We start from the raw sequence: 21,333 nt of genomic DNA on the forward strand, positions 1-21,333 counted from the left end.
TGTCTAGTACTTTTAATGACAAAGTAAAAGTAAAATAAAACTGTCTTATGCATGCCAGCTATTATTATATCATCATTTACCATGTCTTGTGTAATATTAATAACTTAATATTCTACTACTTAATATTTCAAAAACTTAGAAACACTGACATTTCTACCCATCCTATACAATATTATTAGCATTTGGATTTTGGTACATAGTAGAGATCTAAGTTTTGGATGCCAACCCATGTTGGTCACTTCAGGGAATAGTTGTACATTTTTATTGTCAATTTTTATGTGTAAAGTACAAAATTAAATCTTTTATTGGCTCTGATATAAATGAAGTCTTTGACCCAAGTAAATGTTTACTTTTTTCAGTGCTGAATTCATAACTCTCAATGATTGCCTTCAGTTGGCATACCTGCCTTCAAAAAGGAATCACATGTTGTTGCTCTATCCTCGAGAGATTTTAATCCTTGACCTTGAGGTGAATCAGACGGTGGGTGTGATTGCAATAGAACGCACAGGAGTTCCATTTTTACAGGTATCTACAATTCATAAATTATATTCCCCAAAATTATTAAGAATGTTATATTAAAAGAAGGCCATAATCTTGCATAAGTCTTGTCTTCAGTTCTCCACTTTCTCTTTTCAATTTATCAAAAGACTAGCAACACTATTTTAGATTGATTTTTTTGTCTGCACTTTTGATTGGTTTGATTTACCCTAGAAATTGTGACTGATCCTGAGATATTTATTGAACTATTTAAGTCACATGGGTGAAGACAAATTATTTTAGGATTATAAATGGATATTTTAAATGTACATTTAGTTTTAAAGTTTGGGATTTGTCTATTTTTTTTTCTTTTGCCCATATTATCTAAATATGAGTTTGAGTTTCACAGTATATACTTTATTAATCTATTGTGTTTTAAAAAATAAATATATCATCTATTTAAAGGTAATACCCTGCTTTCAGCGTGATGGTTTATTTTGTCTACATGAAAATGGTTGTATAACTTTACGTGTTCGAAGATCTTATAATAACATTTTTACCACTTCAAATGAGGAACCAGGTGAGTTTCTGTCTCACAATAATGTTATATTTTTCTTCAAAATTATTTTATAAAGCTGGATGTGGCAAATACCAGCCAAGGTATATAGTTAATGATACTCCTTGCTTTGAGGAAGTTTAAAATATGGTTATAATAAGAGGCATAAAAAGTATAAGCCCAAGATTAATCTCTTGATGTTAAAACAGTGCACCTCCTGTATACATCAAAAAGAGTAAAATTTTGTGTTTCTTGATAATATCCATGAGCCAAGTAGATATTATCTTTTGGAATTTTTTTTTTTTTTCAGTACAAGTCCAACCTTGTGTGCCTTTATTATTATACCCCCTTGACTTGTTGGCTGTAAGAACTTCCATTGTAAAGTGACAGAGGTTATTAAGTCTCAGTTGTCAAGTCAGTCTTATCTTGGAGAATGGAAATAATGTTTTTGTGAAATTATATACTGTGTAAAGATCAAAGTGATTTTCACATCTTTTGGAAAGTACAGTTATTTTCAGGCTTATAGACTACTACAAATTATGATGGAAATTTATTCATTAATTATATATCACTGTTGATCCTTTTTCAAAGTATTGTCTTTATTTTAAAATATTGAAAAAAGATATCTTGATTATAGTTGTTATTTTGGAAATTAAACTTAGTACAGTCATTAAGTAAATTATCTTTATATTTGGAAAAAATTTAGTAGTAATTGTAAAAAGTGAAGCCATGCTTGACATTGCATTCATGAAGGAGTGATGCCCAAATTTAGTTGAGGTTTTATTTAAATTGAAACAAACAGTAGTGGTATTGATATGGCTGCTTTCTGATATTTAAAACAATTTTATGTGAAGATCCAGATCCAGTTCAGGAGCTTACCTATGATTTACGAAGCCAGTGTGATGCAATCAGGGTGACAAAAACCGTCCGTCCCTTCAGTATGGTGTGCTGTCCTGTCAATGAGAATGCAGCCGCCCTCGTAGTGAGTGATGGCAGGGTCATGATATGGGAACTCAAGTCTGCAGTTTGTAATCGAAATTCACGGAACAGGTAAATGAATCAACAGGATCATGGTTTTGTTTTTTGTTTCCTGTTTCCTTTTATAAAAAATTTCCATAATCATAAAAATAGGAGGGCTGGTTTTCTATAAAAATATTTTTAAGGTAATAATTAAGGCTTTAGATTATTAGGGAATTATGTAAATCTGCTAGAGCTATTTCACCTATGGGTAAGATGAATGAATAATATAAAAATAGATAGAATGCCATGATCTGGACTTAATAATTTGAATTCCTAATACGTAATGCAGATTTTAAGTATGTAAAACCTTCTAATTATTATGTCTTTGCAGTAGTTCTGGTGTGTCACCTTTATATTCACCAGTGTCTTTCTGTGGAATTCCTGTAGGAGTGCTACAGAATAAACTCCCAGACCTTTCCTTAGATAACATGATTGGTAAGCTTTTTTCCCCTCTAACTCCATGTTAAGTATTCTTTCTGAAGGGCAAAATTAATAGAATCACTCACTTGTAATTATTTTAAAGTCAAAAAAGTTAATACTTGAGAAAACTAGAACATGGAATCATTCTTTCCTAAATAAATCAGAGGGGTTTAAAATACTTAGGTAGAAAAGTGCCTGAAGTAGCATGGGTTTGCATTATAGTTGTTAGAAATAGAAAATGTTCATTCGTGAGAGACTGATGTAAATGAAAGCAATGACATTAGGCATCTGGATTTTGGACCTAGAGCCGATGCTGAGCTATGCCATGCCAACTCAGGGCCTTGCTGTTTGCTGGTTCCTCAGCTTGGAATGAAGTACATGCTTCCTTTCTCTCTGCTACTCCTAATTCAAAATTCAACTCAGATGTTGTTTTCTTTAATCTCCCAAGTCTAATTTAAATGCTCTTCTTTTGTTTTTCCCAACAGTTATCAGCATATTTTAATTGTGGGTTTTTTCTTCTGTTTCATCTCATCAATTGTAAGCATCACAAGGGTGGTGCAGTGTTTGATTCTATTTTGTCTTTCCCAGCACTCAGCACAGTACCTTGTGCATGCCTGTTTTGTAGTAAGTATTTACTGAAGGAATAAAGTAACTGAGCAGTATTAGAAAAGATTATTTTAACTTTTTGACATGAATTATTTTTATGTTGGGGATTCTTTCAAAAAATCATTTTTGGAGATAAAGTGTTCAAAGTTATTTAATTATGAGGCCAGTATGTATTAAAGGAAGAATGAGAGTTTGTGATTTCAAATTTTATGCTACTTGAAATTGTAAGACTTTGTAAATATGCCAAGCAATTTGGACATCTAATTTTGTTACAGTTGTGGCTGTGGTTTATAAAGGATTTTCTGTTTTATTATTTATTCTACCATAATATAATTGAAAACGATATTATTTAGGAGGGTTTTTTTGTTGTTGTTGAAACGCTAAATAAGTGATGTACTAGAAAGAGCATTGGCCAGGCGCAGTGACTCACGCCTGTAATCCCAACACTTTTGGAGGCCAAGGCAGGAGGATCACTTGAGGTCAGGAGTTCGAGACCAGCCTGGCCAACATAGTGAAACCCTGTCTCTACTAAAAATATAAGAATTAGCCAGGTGCAGTGGCATGTGCCTGTGGTCCCAGCTACTTGAGGGGCTGAGGCAGGAGAATCGCTTGAACCTGGGAGGCGGTGCAGGTTGCAGTGAGCCGAGATTGCACCACTGCACTCCAACCTGGGCAACAGAGCAAGACTCGATCTCAAAAACAAAAAAAAAGCATTACATTATTAATTACATTAATTAGATCACATTTATTGGGTACTTCATACTGTGTTAAGTGCTGTGCTAAATATTCTACATATTACCTTGGTACAGCTTTGCAATGTAAGTAATACTATCTCCATTTGATATATATGAGAACTGAGGCCCAGAGAGATTAAAGCTTTAAACCACACAGTCACACAGTCACACAATGGAAGAGCCCAAGTGTGACCCGGGTAATCCTGGCTCCAGAGCCTGCTCCTTAGCAATGGCCTCCAGTCCTGACAGCTCCACTGTCATCTTGGGCAAGACCATCATTCATCTCTAGGCCTCAGTTTTTTCACGATTTCTGCCAGTTATGAAATCCTTTCGTTCAGTGATACTTACTATTATATCTAAAATTCTTTCTCTCCACTATCTATTCTACCAGACATAAATCCATATGAGGAAGCCTGGACACATGTTTTGCAAAATTTATTTTATCAGTAACACAATTTTTTGAGTTAATTCACCTTGTCTACTCTTAATATGAAAACTTAAAGTGAAAAGAATTATAAACACACACAAGAACAGCACTAATCAGTTATATGGAGCCCATAGGAGTTTGAAATTTTATGCTATTTAGGTATCTAAGTGATATAAATTACAGATTTTAAGAGACAAATGGATACGGATTGTATAGCAGTTCTTGACAATGTAGTTGATTTTAAAGTGTTAAATAAAGCTTCGTACTTGAAAACATTTTAATTTAAACTTTTAATTAAACTTTTAATTTGAAATTCACTGTGTTCTTAGTGAAAATTGAAAGCAATTCGGGTAAATAAAGAGGCTGATTTATATTCACTGGATAAATGCTGATACTTATTAAGGCCTAATCTGCCCTACATTGTGAATTGCCTCTTATGAAAAATACTTGAAGAAAAATGTGGCATTCCCTGGGTGTCAACTCAAAGCCAACATATGTATGTGTGGCACTTACATGTTAAGCTTCCCATTCCTTCATATTTCATCTTTTTTATTTTATTTTATTTTATTTTATTTTTTTGAGATGGAGTCTCGCTCTGTCACCAGGCTGTAGTGCGGTGGCGCAATCTCGGCTCATTGCAACCTCCGCCTCCCGAGTTCAAGTGATTCTCCTGCCTCAGCCTCATGAGTAGCTGGGATTACAGGTGTGTGCCACCACACCCAGCTAATTTTTATATTTTTAGTAGAGACAGGGTTTCACCATGTTGACCAGGATGGTCTCGATCTTCTGACCTCGTGATCCGGCTGCCTGGGCCTCCCAAAGTTCTGGGATTACAGGCGTGAGCCACCACACTCGGCCTCCATCTTTTTTTAACCAAAGTTATGCAGAGAGATTGATATTGAGTATGTGGCTAATCCTAAGGGATCATTTTAATAGGATTAAAATGCTATTTTTTCTATATATTTTGTGGATTTTAAAATAACATTATTAAAACAACTTTACAGCTTCAAAAGGTTGTATTTATCACCCACTCTTAGTAATTATTTACACTTTTCCTTTCACACTATATACATGTTTGTGTTTATGTGTGTGTAGACATGTATGTATATACTCATGCATATTCTTTCTATTTTTGGCAAGTTAATCCCAATATTCTGTAGTGGTTTATAGGAAGGAAATTTGTATACCTTTTTAATGAACAGTCTTGATTTCATTGTACTGTTTAGATTTAGCTTTTGTTAGAATGATTTTTATTGGAGTCATCTTTTTAGTTTGAGACTTGCTAACCTAAGTACGAATGGTGTATGTGAAAATAATGCCATTGAAGTCTTAACTATTGACAGTGATGGTGTATATATTATACACGTGATTTATGAATATATATATTTGTATTTGTTTTATATTTACTTATAAAACATTTTGTAATTACACTGACACGTTAAGGTTTCTTATTAGAAATTATGAATAAGTTATTTAAATCTGTTTTTCATGAATACCAATTTTGTATGTACTTTACAGAGTACATCAGATTGAAAAGTAACCCTTTCAAAAGGCAGTAAAATGAGAAAAATGCGGTACAGTAGTTTACTCTGCAGAAACTGTTCTCTAATGCGAGTTCTCTTGCTTTGTTCTGAAGCCTGTGTAGTGCTTTAATACCAGGAACATTGAAACAGTGTTTCTTAGAAGACACAGGTCCCTGCATTCTGGATAGCAGGACTCGGGAGTAATCTATCCTTTGAGGTGTTAGTTGATGCAATTTAAGTCCTATAGCCAGGTACAGAGTCATTGTGTCCTTAATAACTATAGCCGCTAAAGTACTACATTAACTACATTATACTTTTAGACCTGAAGAGCATTTCTCCTGAAAATTTTCCTTAGCTTTTTAAGATCAGCATACACTGTAGTTAATATATTTGTTATTTTTATTACAAATCAGGGCAAAGTGCAATTGCTGGGGAAGAACATCCCAGAGGTTCAATTCTGCGGGAAGTGCACCTCAAGTTCCTGCTGACGGGACTGCTTTCAGGACTGCCCGCACCACAGTTTGCTATTCGTATGTGTCCACCGTTGACCACAAAAAACATCAAGATGTATCAGCCACTGCTGGCTGTTGGTGAGTATTTGACCTGGTCTTTTTTTTTAACTCACTTTATAAGATGTTTAGGTTTTCTAGTTTCTAGAAGATCCTTTATTCTTTTTGAGGATGCTTTAAAAGGAGATAGAGGCTAAGTGAAACTGTAAATACTCATCCTGGAACTTAAAAAAAAAAATTTCTGTCCTTTTATTCCAACTGTCTTATATTGAATTGGAATGCTGAGTCTTCATCCACCTGAGACTGGACAGTCGAGTCTCTGACGCTGTCCATTCATCTCGGAAATACCAGGAGGCTCATCCCTGCAGTGCTGAGTCCCAGGCTCCTTGTCTGTAATTGGACCACCCCAGTCTTTATGTCATGTCAGTTTTCGTTGGGTCTTTATTGACTAAAAATATAGTCAGGGTTAATAGCTTAATAATAGCAGGGTTCTTCTTTTGCCAAGAGTTATATATTAAATATTATTTAAAGTGGCTATGGTCCCTATAAATTAAGATTTGCCTTTTGGTGTGAAATTGTGTATTTGTATGTTATAGGTAGAAAAATTTATCTGGGTTCCAACTTGCTGTCACATTGATTTCATAGTAATGTGATGAACCTAATTTTCTTTACAGCATAGAGAAAAAAACAAAATTTAGTTTGCCATTAAGTACACATTATTAAAATACATTTCTCCAAAACTTCTGAAAAACAGTGTGTTTGTTTGAAACTCAACATTTCTTCTTAAGATACTATCGGCTGGCTTCTGGCTTTCTCCCCCAGTCTATTAACATGTGATTTGTGGTGAAAACCTCACCATATTTATTCTGTGGCCAACATGGCTGACTTCTCAGTGTTAAAGACTCATTTGGGTATTACTGTTTGGTAGTACCCTTCTGTTTTTTTCTGTGCCTATCTTTTGAAAGCGATTTGATTTTTATGATTCAATTGTCTATATATGTGTCCCGATTTATATAATGCAGATAAATGTTTAATTTTTGCTTTAGAAACTGTTGATTAATATTTCACCACTAATAGATTTTAATTAGGATTCATCAGTGTGCTTCATATGTGCATGTATGTATTATGTCAGTGTTCCTGATTTGTCAATTAGGATTTTGTCAATTTCTTGGGGAAAACTACTTCTTGGGATAGCTATGTAATAAGAGCTATGGCAAGGTCTGAGCTTTCCATTGCAGAATAAGCTGTATTGGTATGTAGTGAATATCATTTACTGAATTTAGTATAACAAAGTAAAAATATAAAATAAGTACCTAAAAGTTTGTCTAGAGGTGTCACTAAGAAAGATAAATAAGAGTTCAGCTATGGAATTAATTCTCCTTGTGGTGCCCCTAGTGCATTAGATCATAGGTTCAGCATTGTTAAAACTTTCAGATTGCAGAAATCATTGGATTATTATGAAGTTCTGTTAATTGAAAAATTTTAGTAATTTAGTTATTTTCTCAGTGCCAAAAGGTATTATTATGAAATAGATGATAAATGTAAACAACTGTACAATGTGTTTTTCTAGAATAGTTTTGCAAAAGATTTCTGGAGTTTTATTCAGCAAATAAGATAATATTGGAACTTGCCCAGCATTTTTACTTCCACTCTGTTGCTTTGCATGAATTCATTAATCTTTAAATCATGTGCAGTGCAAAAGTGTTTGTCCATATAGACTGTTCACTTTTCTTGCTTAACTTATAAAAACACTATAGAGCTGAAGCTTTACTTTCTCATGTATGTCCGTGTCCTTTACATTTAAACTTTAGACATACTACCTGAGACCATGAAAAGCTTTAGAATAATACCTGTAAACTATTAATTATAGTGATGACAGAATACTAATAGTTAACCAAGTGCTTACTTTGTGCCAATTACTGTGCTAAGTGCTTTATGTTTTCCCATTTAATCTCCAACAACTAGATTTTCTACTCTTCCCATTTTAAAGAGATGAAAACACAGATTTAGTGTGGGCAAGTAATTCATCCAAGAGTATAAGGAAGAGCCAGGGCTTAAGCCCAGGTTTCTTTAATTGCAGAAACCACAGTTAACCATCATACTTTACTCTCTTGTCAGGATTTATTTAATAAAAGAGACAAAACAAAAAGAAAACTTTGGAAAGAAAAATGGATAACCCTGGTTAGTGAGCTCTGCTAGATTGCTTATTTGAGGACCAGCTATAATAAACCTTCTGAGTCTCAAAAAGTATAAATTCCCATGTGTATAAAAGCTTAGGAAACTGTTTGTTCAAATCGTGTGTGTATTAATGTAAGTTTTAAGGTCTTTCTGTGAAAAATCTATTCCTGGAATTAGGCAAGGCTTTTGAGCACGTGAGGTTAGGCCCATTTTTTTTATAAGGAAGTGGACCAGAGAAATTCATTCTTTTTTGTGTGTTTGTTTAAACACATAGTTTGGGTTTCTTTTATAAAAGATAAATGTTGTTAAGTGATTAAAGTCTTGAGAAAAGACTTTTCTTGCAAAGTGCTGGAACTCCCACTGAATTCATGCTCTTCCATGATGTCATTTTGAAAGGTACAAGTAATGGTTCTGTCCTGGTGTACCATCTCACCAGTGGTCTGCTACACAAAGAGTTAAGCATCCACTCATGTGAAGTCAAGTAAGTACGTCATTGTGATGATGACATCACAAACATCATATCAGAAAAAAAATTCTCATAGACTTTTCTACATTGAGTACTCTGTAATGATATCTGCAGTGGTGATTATTTGAAAAGTTTGAATAATATTCATGTCCAACTAATGGCTATGTTAATCAAGGATGATAACTAATTGTTTGCTGTGTAAAGAACATAAGCAGTAGAGAATGTTTTCTCTTTTATTAGGTTGGTGCAAAAGTAATTGCGGTTTTTGCAGTTTTTTTTTTTTTTTTTTTTAATGGCAAAAAACACAGCTATTTTTGTACCAACTAATATTGTTGCACCTCATTTATTTCTCCTAAGGGCCAGGCTGTTTTCTCACTGGATATCCTTACGTTGCCTTGTTCAGGTTTATTTAATTTATTTATTTTGCTCAAAATTATTATTTTTTATTATTTAAAAATTTTTTTTACTTTAAGTTCCTGGATACATGTGCAGAATGCGTGCATTTGTTACATAGTTATACATGTGCCTTGGTGGTTTGCTGCACCTGTCAACCCATCACCTAGGTTTTAAGCTCCACATGCATTAGCTATTTGTCCTGATGCTCTCCCTCCCCTCACATGCCCCCGCCAACAGGCCCTGGTGTGTGTTGTTCCCCTCCCTGTGTCCATGTGTTCTCATTGTTCAACTCCCACTTATGAGTGAGAACATACAGTGTTTGGTTTTTCTGTTCCTGTGTTAGTTTGCTGAGGATGATGGCTTCCAGCTCCATCCATATCCCTGCAAAGGACATGATCTCCCTTTTTATGACTGCATAGTATTCCATGGTGTGTATGTACCACATTTCCTCTTTCTTTTTTTTTCTTTAATTTTACTTTAAGTTCTGGGATACATGTGCAGAATGTGCAGGTTTGTTACATAGATATACATGTGCCTTGGTGGTTTGCTGCACCTGTCAACCCGTCATCTAGGTTTTAAGCCCCACATGCATTAGGTATTTCTCCTAATGCTCTCCCTCCCCTTGCCCCTCAACCCCTGACAGGCCCCAGTGTGTGATGTTCCTCTCGCTGTGTCTCTGTGTTCTCATAGTTCAACTCCCACTTATGAGTGAGAACATGCAGTGTTTGGTTTTCTGTTCCTCTGCTAGTCTGCTGAGAATGATGGCTTCCAGTTTCATCCATGTCCCTGCAAAGGATATGAACTCATTCTTTTTTATGGCTGCGTATTTTTCATTTCTATAACGATCCATCAGGACTGCTTATGACAAATTCAAATAAAGTCATTTTAATTGTTAATTTGTCTTGTTTATTCTTTGTTTAAACATCATCAGAACGCTGCATAGCATTTATTCTTTGATTTTTAGGACATGATCTGCTTATGAGTTCTGTGTATGCAGAGCTGTCCGAGGGAAAGCTAAATTGACGGAAAAGTGCTTCTTGCTTTCTGTTCCAAAATGCCTACCTGTGCTGTCCATAGCATTATTTTGCTGAATGCAAGGCTATTTTCCTTTTGTGTCCTATCAGTGATAGATCGTAGAGTTACATATATAAAATATGAATTTCCACTTTTTTGTTTGTTTTTTGAGACAGTCTTACTCTGTCACCCAGGCTAGAGTGCAATGGCGTGATCTCAGCTCACTACAATCTCCGCCTCCTGGTTTCAAGTGATTCTTATGCCTCAGCCTCTTGAGTAGCTAGGACTACAGGCACGTGCCACCATGCCCAGCTAAATTTTGTATTTTTAGTAGAGACGGGGTTTCACCATGTTGGCCAGGCTGGTGTTGAACTCCTCACCTCAAGTGATCCATCCACCTCAGCCTCCCAAAGTGCTGGGATTACAGGCGTGAGCCACCACCCCCAGCCAGTTTCCAGTTTTTTTTTTATGATCTTTCAGTGAAAGCATAAGAAGTCATTTTCTGTTTTCTCTACGTTAAATAATTGTAGGTCTTGTGTATAAAAATTCTCAGTGAACCCTTAGCAAACACATTATCCTGAGTACATGCATTTTCTTAATGGAGAAGGGTTAACCTTTTTTTTCTTTTTTTTTTTTTTGAGATGGAGTTTCGCTCTTGTTGCCCAGGCTAGAGTGGAATGGCGCTATCTTAGCTCACTGCAACCTCTGTCTCCCGGGTTCAAGCAATTCTCCTGCCTCATCCTCCCAAGTAGCTGGGATTACAGGTGTATGCCACCATGCCCAGCTAATTTTTGTATTTTTTAGTAGAGACAAGATTTCACCATGTTGGTCAGGCCGGTCTTGAATTCCTGACCTCAGATGATCTACCTGCCTCTGCCTCCCAAAGTGCTGGGATTACAGGCGTGAGCCACCGTGCCAGGCCAGGTTAACCTTTTAAGTATCACAGCTTCTGATTGTGATGGAAATCTCTGAAAAGTTTGCATTGTCTTATTGTTTCAAGTGCATTGTTGTGTGGTGCAGCCCAGGTGACTGTTTATTGCCACCTTACACTGTTCCTATACAGCATCTCCCCAGATACATTTACGTGGAATAATAATGTCTTTAAAAGCTTTGGGCTTTTGAGGTGCAGTGACACAGGTATCTGTTTGGACTCTTTCAGGCTGTTATTCATCTCTTCTCTTCTGTTGCAGTGTCTGTAGCTTGCCATTCTGGCACTTCTAGTAGTCTCTGCTTACACTGCTGAATCTTCTCTCTCTCTTTCCCATCTACTCTTCTCTCGACATTTCCTTTCACCCTGCCTTGTGTGTCTGGTGTTTCCTTTTATGGTCAGCACTAACCAATCGAAACTCTCCATTTAATCACTACTTATTCTAGGGATTATGTTAACTATTAATACTTCACACATATCATTTCATTGAATCCCCACTACAATCGTATGGGGCAGGTATTGTATTTCCAGTCTACAGAGTAAGAAACTGAAAATTACAGAGTAATCTGTGAAGGAGCTAGATGGAATTCACTCTGGGCCTTTGAAGCCTCAGAGCCTGAACTCTTCACTTATGCTTACAGTGCATGTGCTGCATCTCCTGCTAAAATACGCACATAGGTTAGTAGGAATCATGTTGGCAGTAAAATTAAAATGTTGGCTGAGCCAAGATTTGTGCTAAGAATTTCACACATGCTTCTGAAAAATCAAACATGTTGTCTTTTCAAACACAGAAAGTTTTAATAGCTAATTAATCAGAGAGGTATTAATTTTAAGTAAGGTTTATTATCCTGGATTAGTCAGGTTATAGATGTCACTAAATACTTGACTTATACATGCTAAGATAATATTTATGGTTGAGTAACATTGAAATTGATTATAAGTGTTACTTGGGATACTAACTCTGAGGGATATACTACTCATCAGATAAATGTGAATGATCATACAAAGATACTCCATTTTTATATGAATTTTTCCTCTTCATTGCCATTTTGAAAAGAATTTGTATTTTATATTCAGAGATACTGCCCAAGAGAACGCTAAAATCCTGCTTTGTGTTTCAGTTAATGCAATTTTAGTATTATAATCAAAAGCCATTGAGAAAATTTCACAGAAATACAAAAATTAGCTGGGCGTGGTAGCACACACCTGTAGGCTCAGCCATTTGGGAGCCTGAGGTGGGAGGATCTCTTGAACCTGGGAGGCAGAGGTTGCAGTAAGTTGAGATTGTGTCACTGCACTCCAGCTTGGGTGACAGACCCTGTCTCAAAAAACACAAAACAAAACAAAACAAAACTTTCACGATGTATTATAAAAATGTCTGAATTTATTAGCAGTAAACTCAAAACATTTTAGATTTTCATGTCCAAATAAGGTTAACTTTTAGAAAGTTGTTTTTCTACCTTTTATTAAGTGTGTTTTTAAAAAATCATAATCTAAAGCACTTGAAGGTTGTATATACTGTGCCGGGGACTCATGACAGCAGATAGCACAAAGTGTGTGTGTTTTTAAAACCATGATGTTTTAACTTGTGATGCTTTACGAATATCTGTTGAATATCTTCTCTATGCTTATAAACAGAGGAAGCCTTTGAAGCTTATAATGCAATGGAAGATACTTAGAAGTAAACAAAATAGAGAGGTATATGTAGATTTTCTTAGGTCATTAGTTTGTGTCTTTGTCTGGTAGGCTGAAACTACTGTCATATGACTCTCTCCCTGGCCAGATTTTAATAGTCATACTAATACTGATGTGAATCCTGATAATTAAACTATCTTGTCATTACATTTGTAGATAAAGTTTTGGTTAGAAATGATTTTGTATGTGTTAGGTATGGTAATACAGTCTCAAATAAAAGGTCATGTTAAGATAAAAGGTCATGCTTACTTTTTAATTAATTTGTGTAATAAAATTTAGGTCTTTGGAAAACTTATTTTTCAAATAAATGAACCTTTCAAATAAAAAAGAGAATTAGTTTAACCTTTATCTCATTTCCTATTATAGGGGTATTGAATGGACAAGTTTGACTAGTTTTCTTTCTTTTGCTACCTCAACACCAAACAATATGGGATTAGTGAGAAATGAACTTCAACTGGTTGATCTTCCAACAGGTTTGTTTTTAAAGATCCAAATAGGTTTGTCATATTGAATAAACATGTTGCTATTTATAAAACATGTTTGAAAGTACTTCTTTCACCTTGGAATTTTTTTTTATATTTCATGCTTATATATTTATTCTTTTATTCTCTAATAATTGCCCTAGAAAGGCCTCATCGTTGTTTACATGGAAATGTTGTTGGCACAAATACATGGTAAAATGGAGGACCGTTAGCCTGAACAGACAGATTCATTAAAAAATAGGATACCAGTTCTACTTTTAAGTGCATTGTTATATATAACTAACTTTAAAAGATCGATTTAAAAATAACTCTGTCAATGGACTTTATTAGAGTCTGTGCTGGAAATTTTGGCTTTTATAGGAAACACTTAGAAAATTTATAGGTTAAGGATTGTTTTTAAATGCTCAAATTTAAAACTTGTAATAGTCTCTGGCTGAATGAATAGAGAAACTTAATTTGGGATTTTGAAGATTCTACAGTAGGAAACGTCCCAATAAGGTAACTTTTTCAGAACTGAAAGCCTAAACCCAGTGAATTTCAAAATAAAGAATTTGAAAATATAATAAGGAAAGAGTTTCAAATTATTTTCTGGTGTATGCAGTAGTTTCAAAGAGGTTTTTTTAAAAATAAAATTGTGATGAGTTTCTTTAAAATGGTATAGCAACACGAATCATATGTAGATGATCTTAACCAATGAGAGCATGTGTATGTATGTGTAAAATGAATTAAATCAAATAAATGGTTGTAAATCAAGTAAGTTGTAAATAAATGAAGTACATGGTTGCTTTTTTATGTTCTCCATATGTATTTTCAAGCTCTCAAAGATCCAGTTGTTCTTATTTCTCAGGGTGTGTTACTGAACTTCAAGGAATCATTCCCATCTTTAGTCCAGTGTTGCTGCTCTAGTCTCATTGGAAGTGACCTGTCCATTGACTCTCATCCCCAAGTTCCTAATTTGCCAGCAGAATGGTACTGGCCCTCTGTCTAGTGATCCCAGGGATAAAATGCTGTTGTCTAGTATCATTGACTTAAAAAAAAAAAAAAAAATCCCTGTTTTATTTGTTGTGGTCAGCTCAAGTTCAGGACTGTGAGATAACTTAAAATCTGCTTTGCACAGATGTATTTTTAAGGAACAAACATCTACAGTAACAGTTACAGATTTCCTTAAGTGGGATATTTGAGTTCATAGATGGTAGACTTTTATAGCCTGGGCTTCTAAGGAGGGCAGCAGACTAGTGCAGTCAGGACAGGACATGGGCTGTTTGGGGTATAATAATAGTGAGTATAGTGAGATTCCACATGATGGAATCTCAACAAAGAGTAGGAAGGCATTTAGGCCTTCAGTTGTCCTTGAATTGAGTATGTTCTCTCTTTTGTTTAATGTAGATAAAAATCTAACACAAGATACTAAAACATACAAGGTAGAATTTATACTTTTTTTATTCACAGAAAATCATGTAACTTCCTTTGCGGGTAACTCATTCTTTCACAGCATACATGAACACCGTAGTTATTCCCTAGTTTCCAGTTTATAAAGATGTTTTGAGAGGAACATGTTCAAAATATTTAACTAGTATTTTGCACATGGGACAAGAAGATCTTAAATACATGTTTCAAGAGTTTTCCCCCCACTAGTTAGTATTTGGAAACATGGGAATGTTTGTATTAAATATTACTTTAGATAAGTAGTTTTCGCACCAGACAATTGCTGTACCATAAATATCTTAAAACTTAACATTGTTTTTTTAAATTTCTAAAATTGAATTATAGAATTCAAGAAACTGTGTGACAAATGAAAATGCCTTTTTACAAAATAAATATCTGAATATGTGATATATTATTGATCATTAGTTTGTAACACTTTTGAGAATATTCTTTGAACTTACATTATTAGAAACAGCTTAGAAGCAACTGGGCGCCGTGGCTCACACCTGTAATCCCAGTGCTTTGGGAGGCTGAGGCAGATGGATCACTAGAGGTTAGGAGATCGAGACCAGCCTGGCCAACATGGTGAAACCCCATCTCTACTAGGAGTATAAAAATGAGCTGGCGTGGTGGCGAGCACCTGTAATCCCAGCTACTCGGGATGCTAAGGCAAGAAAATCACTTGAACCTGGGAGGCGGAAGTTGCAGTGAGCCAAGATTGCGCCATTGCACTCCAGCCTGGGTAACAAAGTGAGACCATCTCAAAAAAAAAACCAAAAAAACAGAAACAGATTAGAAGCAAATGGAAGAATGAATAGGAGAACAGAGGGTAGGAAGGGTAGGACTGATCAAATTACATTGGCGTGGCTTCTTGTTTTTCATGTTTTATGCACTGTTCTCACTTTTTTAAATATTTGCAATTAAAGGTAGGAGCATTGCTTTTCGTGGTGAAAGAGGCAATGATGAATCTGCCATCGAAATGATTAAAGTATCTCATTTGAAGTAAGTGTCAACCTAAAAAAAAGTCTATGGTGTTATCACAATGAAATCTCGTGGATTTTTTTAATCTTTAAGAAAATGGGAATGTGCTGGAATGCATATGGAATCTTTTTAGTGATAGCAAATGGTGATATGCAGCCCAAAGAAAATATTTTGATTACAAAATTAAGTTGCTATCACTTTTAATTCTCTACTTCTAAAAAGATGAGGTAACTTTTGCATGAATCGTTATTTACTTTCGGATAAAGTTCTTATGTACTTCTATCTAAGCATGGAGTTACTGAGTGAAAGAACTCATTTTCTTTATGTACAATTTAAACTCATTTTGCTTCCAGAAATTGAGTTTTTTTGTTTCAGGGGAAAATAACATGTAAAGCAGTATTATTAAAAATAGAAACTGAATGATAATCAATCAAAATTACAAAGAAAGAGTAAGCTTTCTAAAGTAGTTTTCAAACTTGTTTTGGCTTTTCTAAGATCTTTGCATTTCCATATAAATTTTAGAATCAGACTATCAGTTTTATCAAAAAATCTTCCTGAGATTTTGATTGGGATTGCATTGAACCCATCAATCAGTGAGGGGAAGAATTGGTATCTTAACAAGTTTTGTAACTCATGAACATGGTATGTCTCTCCACTTATTTAGGTCTTTTAAAATTTCAGCAATATTTTGTAGTTTTCAGTGTGTAAGTCTTACATATTATTTGTTTATTTTGTGTTTTCTTTGATGCTTTTATAAATGACATTTTTAAATTTCAATTATTTATTATTTGTATATTAAAATACAGTTAATTTTCTGATATTGACCTTGTGCCTTGTGACCATGCTAAGCTTAGTTATTACTTCTAGTATAGGTGCTTTTGTTAATTCTTTAGGATTTTCTATAGAGACAGTCTCGTTTGCTAGTAAAGACACCTTTACATCTTTTCGATCTATAGGCCTTCTTTTTGCTTGCACTAATTAGGACCTCCTGTATAGTGTTGATTAGAACTGAGATGTCAGCTACGAGCTGACATCTTTGCTCTGATCCTGGACCTTATGGAGAGAGCATTCAGTCTTTCAACATTAAGTATGATACTAGCTGTAGATTTTTTGTATATTTCCTTTATCAAGTTGAAAAAGTTTTATTCCTAGTTTGCTGAGCCTTTGTATCATGAGTAGGTGTTGAATTTATCAAATGCTTTTTCTGTATTCATTGATATCATCATATGGTGTGTGTGTGTTCTTTTGTTTTTCTTTTTGAAGTTCACTAATATGGTGAATTACATCGATTGATTTTCAGATGTTAAGCCAACATGACATTCCCGGAATAAACTCTAGTTGGTTGTGATGTATTACTGTTTTGACATATTGCTGGATTTGATTTATTGATATATTATTAAGAGTTTTATGATATATTATTAAGAGTTTTTATATCTATGTTCATGAAGGATATTGGTGTCGTTTTTATGTAATATCCTTTGTTTTGGTATCAGGGTAATACTGACCTTGCAGAACGTGTTGTAAAGTATTCTCTCTCCTTTTTTTTGAATGAGTTTGTGTAGAATTGATATTATTCTTACTAAATGGGAAAAATTTATTAGGAAACCCATCTGAACCTAAAATTTTCTTTGTGGCAAAGTTTTTAAATACAAATTCAGTTTTTTTTTTTCATAAATATAGGACTATTTAGATTCTCTTTTTTTGAGCTTTGGTAATTGGTGTCTTCCAAGTAATCTGTCCATTTTGTTGAAGTTGCTGAGTTTATTAATTTATTGAAATAAGCTTGTTCATCATGGATCTATGATCAGTGATTATCTCTCCTACTCCTAATATCAGTAAATTATATCAACCAATTTTATTTATTGATCTTTTCCAAGAAACTAATTTTGATTCATTTGATTCTTCTCTATGATTTTTCCATTTTCAATTTCATTGACTGTCATGCTTATCTTTTGTTCTTCTGCTTACTTTTTAAATATGCTCTTCTTTTTTTACATAGTTTTCTAAAATAGAAACTTAGATAATTGAATTAAGTTGATTCCCTAAAATGTAATGTAAACAGTTAATGCTATATGAGCACCACTTTTCCTGTATCCTACAATTTTTGTTATGGTTATATGTTTTCATTTTAATTCACATTATAATCTTTAAAAATTTTCCATGGGGTGTTATTCAGAGGTATATTTTTTAACTTCAAACTATTTGGGTGTTTTACCAGGTATCTTTCTGTAAATTTCTACTTTCTGTTGGGGTCACACATGGTCCTGAGTGGAAGAATCTCAGTCCTTTGATACAGGGAGTACAGGGATCTTCCTACTCTGTCACATTTCCTCTATGTCAGCCAACATTTGCTGATAATATTTTAGTTCCTCATAATGCTTATTGAGTAATCAGTGCTCAAATTATATTTGTTGAATTGCACTCGTTGATGTCATTCAGTACTTCTTTCAGGCTTAACAGAAAGTGAATAAAGTAGCATTTGTTGAATACCAACTGTAGTAGAATGATAGAAACTTTACATACTTTTTCATTGAATGTTTACCATAATCTGTATATCAATTAATTGAGGTACATGATGAGATTCTCCTGTCATGTGTGAGAAGTTGAGCCTCAGGAGGGTTAACATAAGTTGTGGCATCAGGGTTTGAATCTATGCCACTCTTTCTTTCAAGTTGGACTCCTTGCCTAATTGTGTGAGACTGTATGTTCTCTTACAGGTCACTTAGAGCTTTACCTTCTTATGACTGTTAATCATGGTGCTAAATGGTAGTTTAAATTGTCTATATTTAGAATGCGTCAGCTGAGTTTTTCAATTTACTGAACTTTTTATTTGGTCTAATTCATGGTGAAATTTTTGCAAAAAGGGGCTTATTTAGTAATTTTGTTTATTTTAGGCAGTATTTGGCAGTCGTATTCAGAGATAAACCCCTGGAGCTATGGGATGTTAGGACTTGTACCCTTCTTAGAGAGATGTCCAAAAACTTCCCTACAATAACTGCTTTGGTAAGTTACAGTTTAAGAATTAAATAGCTTATTTAGGTATATATGTATGTGGTGAATGTTTTGCTTAAGCTTGAATCAAAATCATTACTGCCAATGTCATTTTTTTGGTTAAAAATGTGTGTTCAGAGAAGATGATCTAAATAAATGGAGATAATTCTTATTTTCTTGGATAAATCAACCTAATATCATATTAGTGCAATTCCAATTCAAGTTTCATTTGGATATTTTGAGGAATATGGTAAACATATTCAAAAATGTTTATGAAAGAATAAAGGTCCTAAATAGCTAAGTCATCCTTGAATAAAGAGGAGTAAATGTGGGAGGTGTGGGTGGGGTTGGCCCTTCCTACCTGATATTAGTACATCTTACAAAACCATGGAAATAAAATCAGTATTGTATTGGCACAAGACTAGAAAGTGAGTCAACATAATAAAGAGCTCAGGAACAGACCCATGAATATTTGGGGACTTAATATACAGTAAAGTAGCACAAATCAAAGAGGATGGACAGACTGTGTAGTAGATGGTGTTGGGAAAACTGTCTCACTTTATGGAGAAAAATACTTGATCTCTACTTAATACCGTATAGAGAATTGACTGTCACAGGACTAAAGACCTAAATGTAAAAATGTAAAGCTATAAAATTGAATATAACAAAATACAAAATATTGCTGTGACCTAGAGGCAGGAGGAGACATCAGAAGCTCAAACCAAAAGGCAAAAAAAAAAAAAAGAAACAATGCATTTAATTAATCAAGATTAATGCTTTTTGTTTGATGAAGATGTCAAAGTTAAATACAGGAGACATTTTGGGAAAACAAATTTTCCAGTGTCTAAATTTAACTAGAAACTCCTGCAAGTCAACAATGAAAAAAAGCGGGAACCCTAGTGAGAAAATGAACAAAGTCTGTGAAGAGCTAATGAGAGGCAGAGAAACCTAAAAGGCCAACAAGCCATATAAAGGAATGTTCAAACTCATCACTTTTCAGAGATGTTCAAACCATGATATGGATCTACCGTTTAGACTAACAAAAACTGGACAGCCATATAGCGTTAAGTACGGGTGGAACATAGGGTATGGGAATCCTTGTGCATTGCTGGTAGGAATGTAGACCAATGCAGCCATTCTGTAAAGCACACTGGCAGCACTTGGGCAAACACAGACATCTTCTGTGTCCGCTGAGCTCTTGGTCGTAAATGAACTTTTGCAAGGATATTGACTGGTGTGTTTTGTCATGATGTGAGTTTGGAGACCATCTGTGTGTTTTTACTGAGAGAGGAGACAGATTAACAATTGGCTGATGCACCCATGGAGTATTACGTAGCATGCAGAAACAGGAGGAAGAGGACTTAAATACAGTGGAAAGAGTAAGAAACAGGATGAAGTGTATATATATATATATATACACACACACACACATATAAACACAATACTATTTATGTAAATTAGATAATAACTACATGTTAAGAACTTATACATATGCGAGGATATTGGACTAAAAGGCTTTACAATAGGTGGAATATAAAAGAATATATAAATAAAACAAGTGATTTTGGAGGAATCTATGGATGATAAAGGACCCTGGTTGGAGAACTGTGATTGTCTTATCGTGTGCACATAAGAGATGGGGGAGGAGACGAGGAATAGGCAATACTATCATTGAATTCATTATTTTCATTTTGTAAATATTTTATAAAAACATCAAAAGGTCAGACCTTTTGGAAGTTTGCCATAAAAGCTCCAATTAAAATGCATTCATTTAGCCTTTCTCTAAGTAGGTAAAATCTAAAGAACAAATGTGGATTCATGTGTAGTAATAATAAATGATACTGGGCAGTGGTGTGTGTGCCCAGCTCTTCTGGACGATTCTTTGACAGAAGGAAACCTAGCACTTCTAGGTTTGTCTGCATTTGCTTTACAGGAGTGGTCACCATCTCACAACTTGAAGAGCCTGAGAAAGAAGCAACTTGCTACTCGAGAGGCCATGGCCCGCCAGACCGTAGTCTCAGACACAGAGCTGAGTATTGTTGAATCATCTGTGATCAGGTACAGTACAGTGTTTCTTGACACTGTCATTTGTGCCATTAGCATCATGTCTGGGAAGTTGACAAGTGTCATCGGAAGGTGTCTATGGTAGCAAGTTGGACTCTGCTTTTGAACATACTTAGTTTCATCTTTCAGTACATACCCAGATTACTAAAAAGATAATTTTATCATTTTTAGTATTGTACTATACTGTTTATTGTAACTAATAACATATGCAGTAATATTCACCCATCAGCATCTAGTAGTAAATGTGCTCATTCCGAGTGCCCTTCTACTCCATACACTTCAGCTTCTGAAATTCAAATGAACATAGCATAGACATACAGATAGATCATGTTATCATTTATACACACCAAAGAAAATGTGTTGGGAATCCTAAATTTGTGTATCATCCCCATCCATACCAATCTTACAGATAAAAAGCTTCAGAGATAATGTTGGGTCACT

The 21,333-nt window shown here is 34.6% G+C and overlaps 1 protein-coding gene across 3 annotated transcripts in view; it reads left to right on the forward strand.

The window, feature by feature from the left end:
• The window catches only part of WDR11 (WD repeat domain 11), a 62,899-nt gene that overhangs the window by 18,390 nt on the left and 23,176 nt on the right, over positions 1 to 21,333 (forward strand). For all 3 annotated transcript variants that reach the window (XR_010113213.1, XM_003825660.5, XM_008950981.5), the window contains exons 6-15: positions 360 to 525; positions 943 to 1,057; positions 1,888 to 2,083; positions 2,385 to 2,488; positions 6,177 to 6,353; positions 8,847 to 8,931; positions 13,316 to 13,422; positions 15,783 to 15,858; positions 18,732 to 18,840; positions 20,762 to 20,886. Coding sequence is in view for 2 of the 3 variants with exons in the window: in XM_003825660.5 (XP_003825708.1) it covers positions 360 to 525; positions 943 to 1,057; positions 1,888 to 2,083; positions 2,385 to 2,488; positions 6,177 to 6,353; positions 8,847 to 8,931; positions 13,316 to 13,422; positions 15,783 to 15,858; positions 18,732 to 18,840; positions 20,762 to 20,886 (1,260 nt within the window). In the remaining variant the exon portion in view is untranslated. The remainder of the gene's footprint in view (positions 1 to 359; positions 526 to 942; positions 1,058 to 1,887; positions 2,084 to 2,384; positions 2,489 to 6,176; positions 6,354 to 8,846; positions 8,932 to 13,315; positions 13,423 to 15,782; positions 15,859 to 18,731; positions 18,841 to 20,761; positions 20,887 to 21,333) is intronic.

This window comes from Pan paniscus, chromosome 8 (genome assembly GCF_029289425.2).
Source record: "Pan paniscus chromosome 8, NHGRI_mPanPan1-v2.0_pri, whole genome shotgun sequence".
Taxonomy (NCBI): domain Eukaryota; kingdom Metazoa; phylum Chordata; class Mammalia; order Primates; family Hominidae; genus Pan; species Pan paniscus.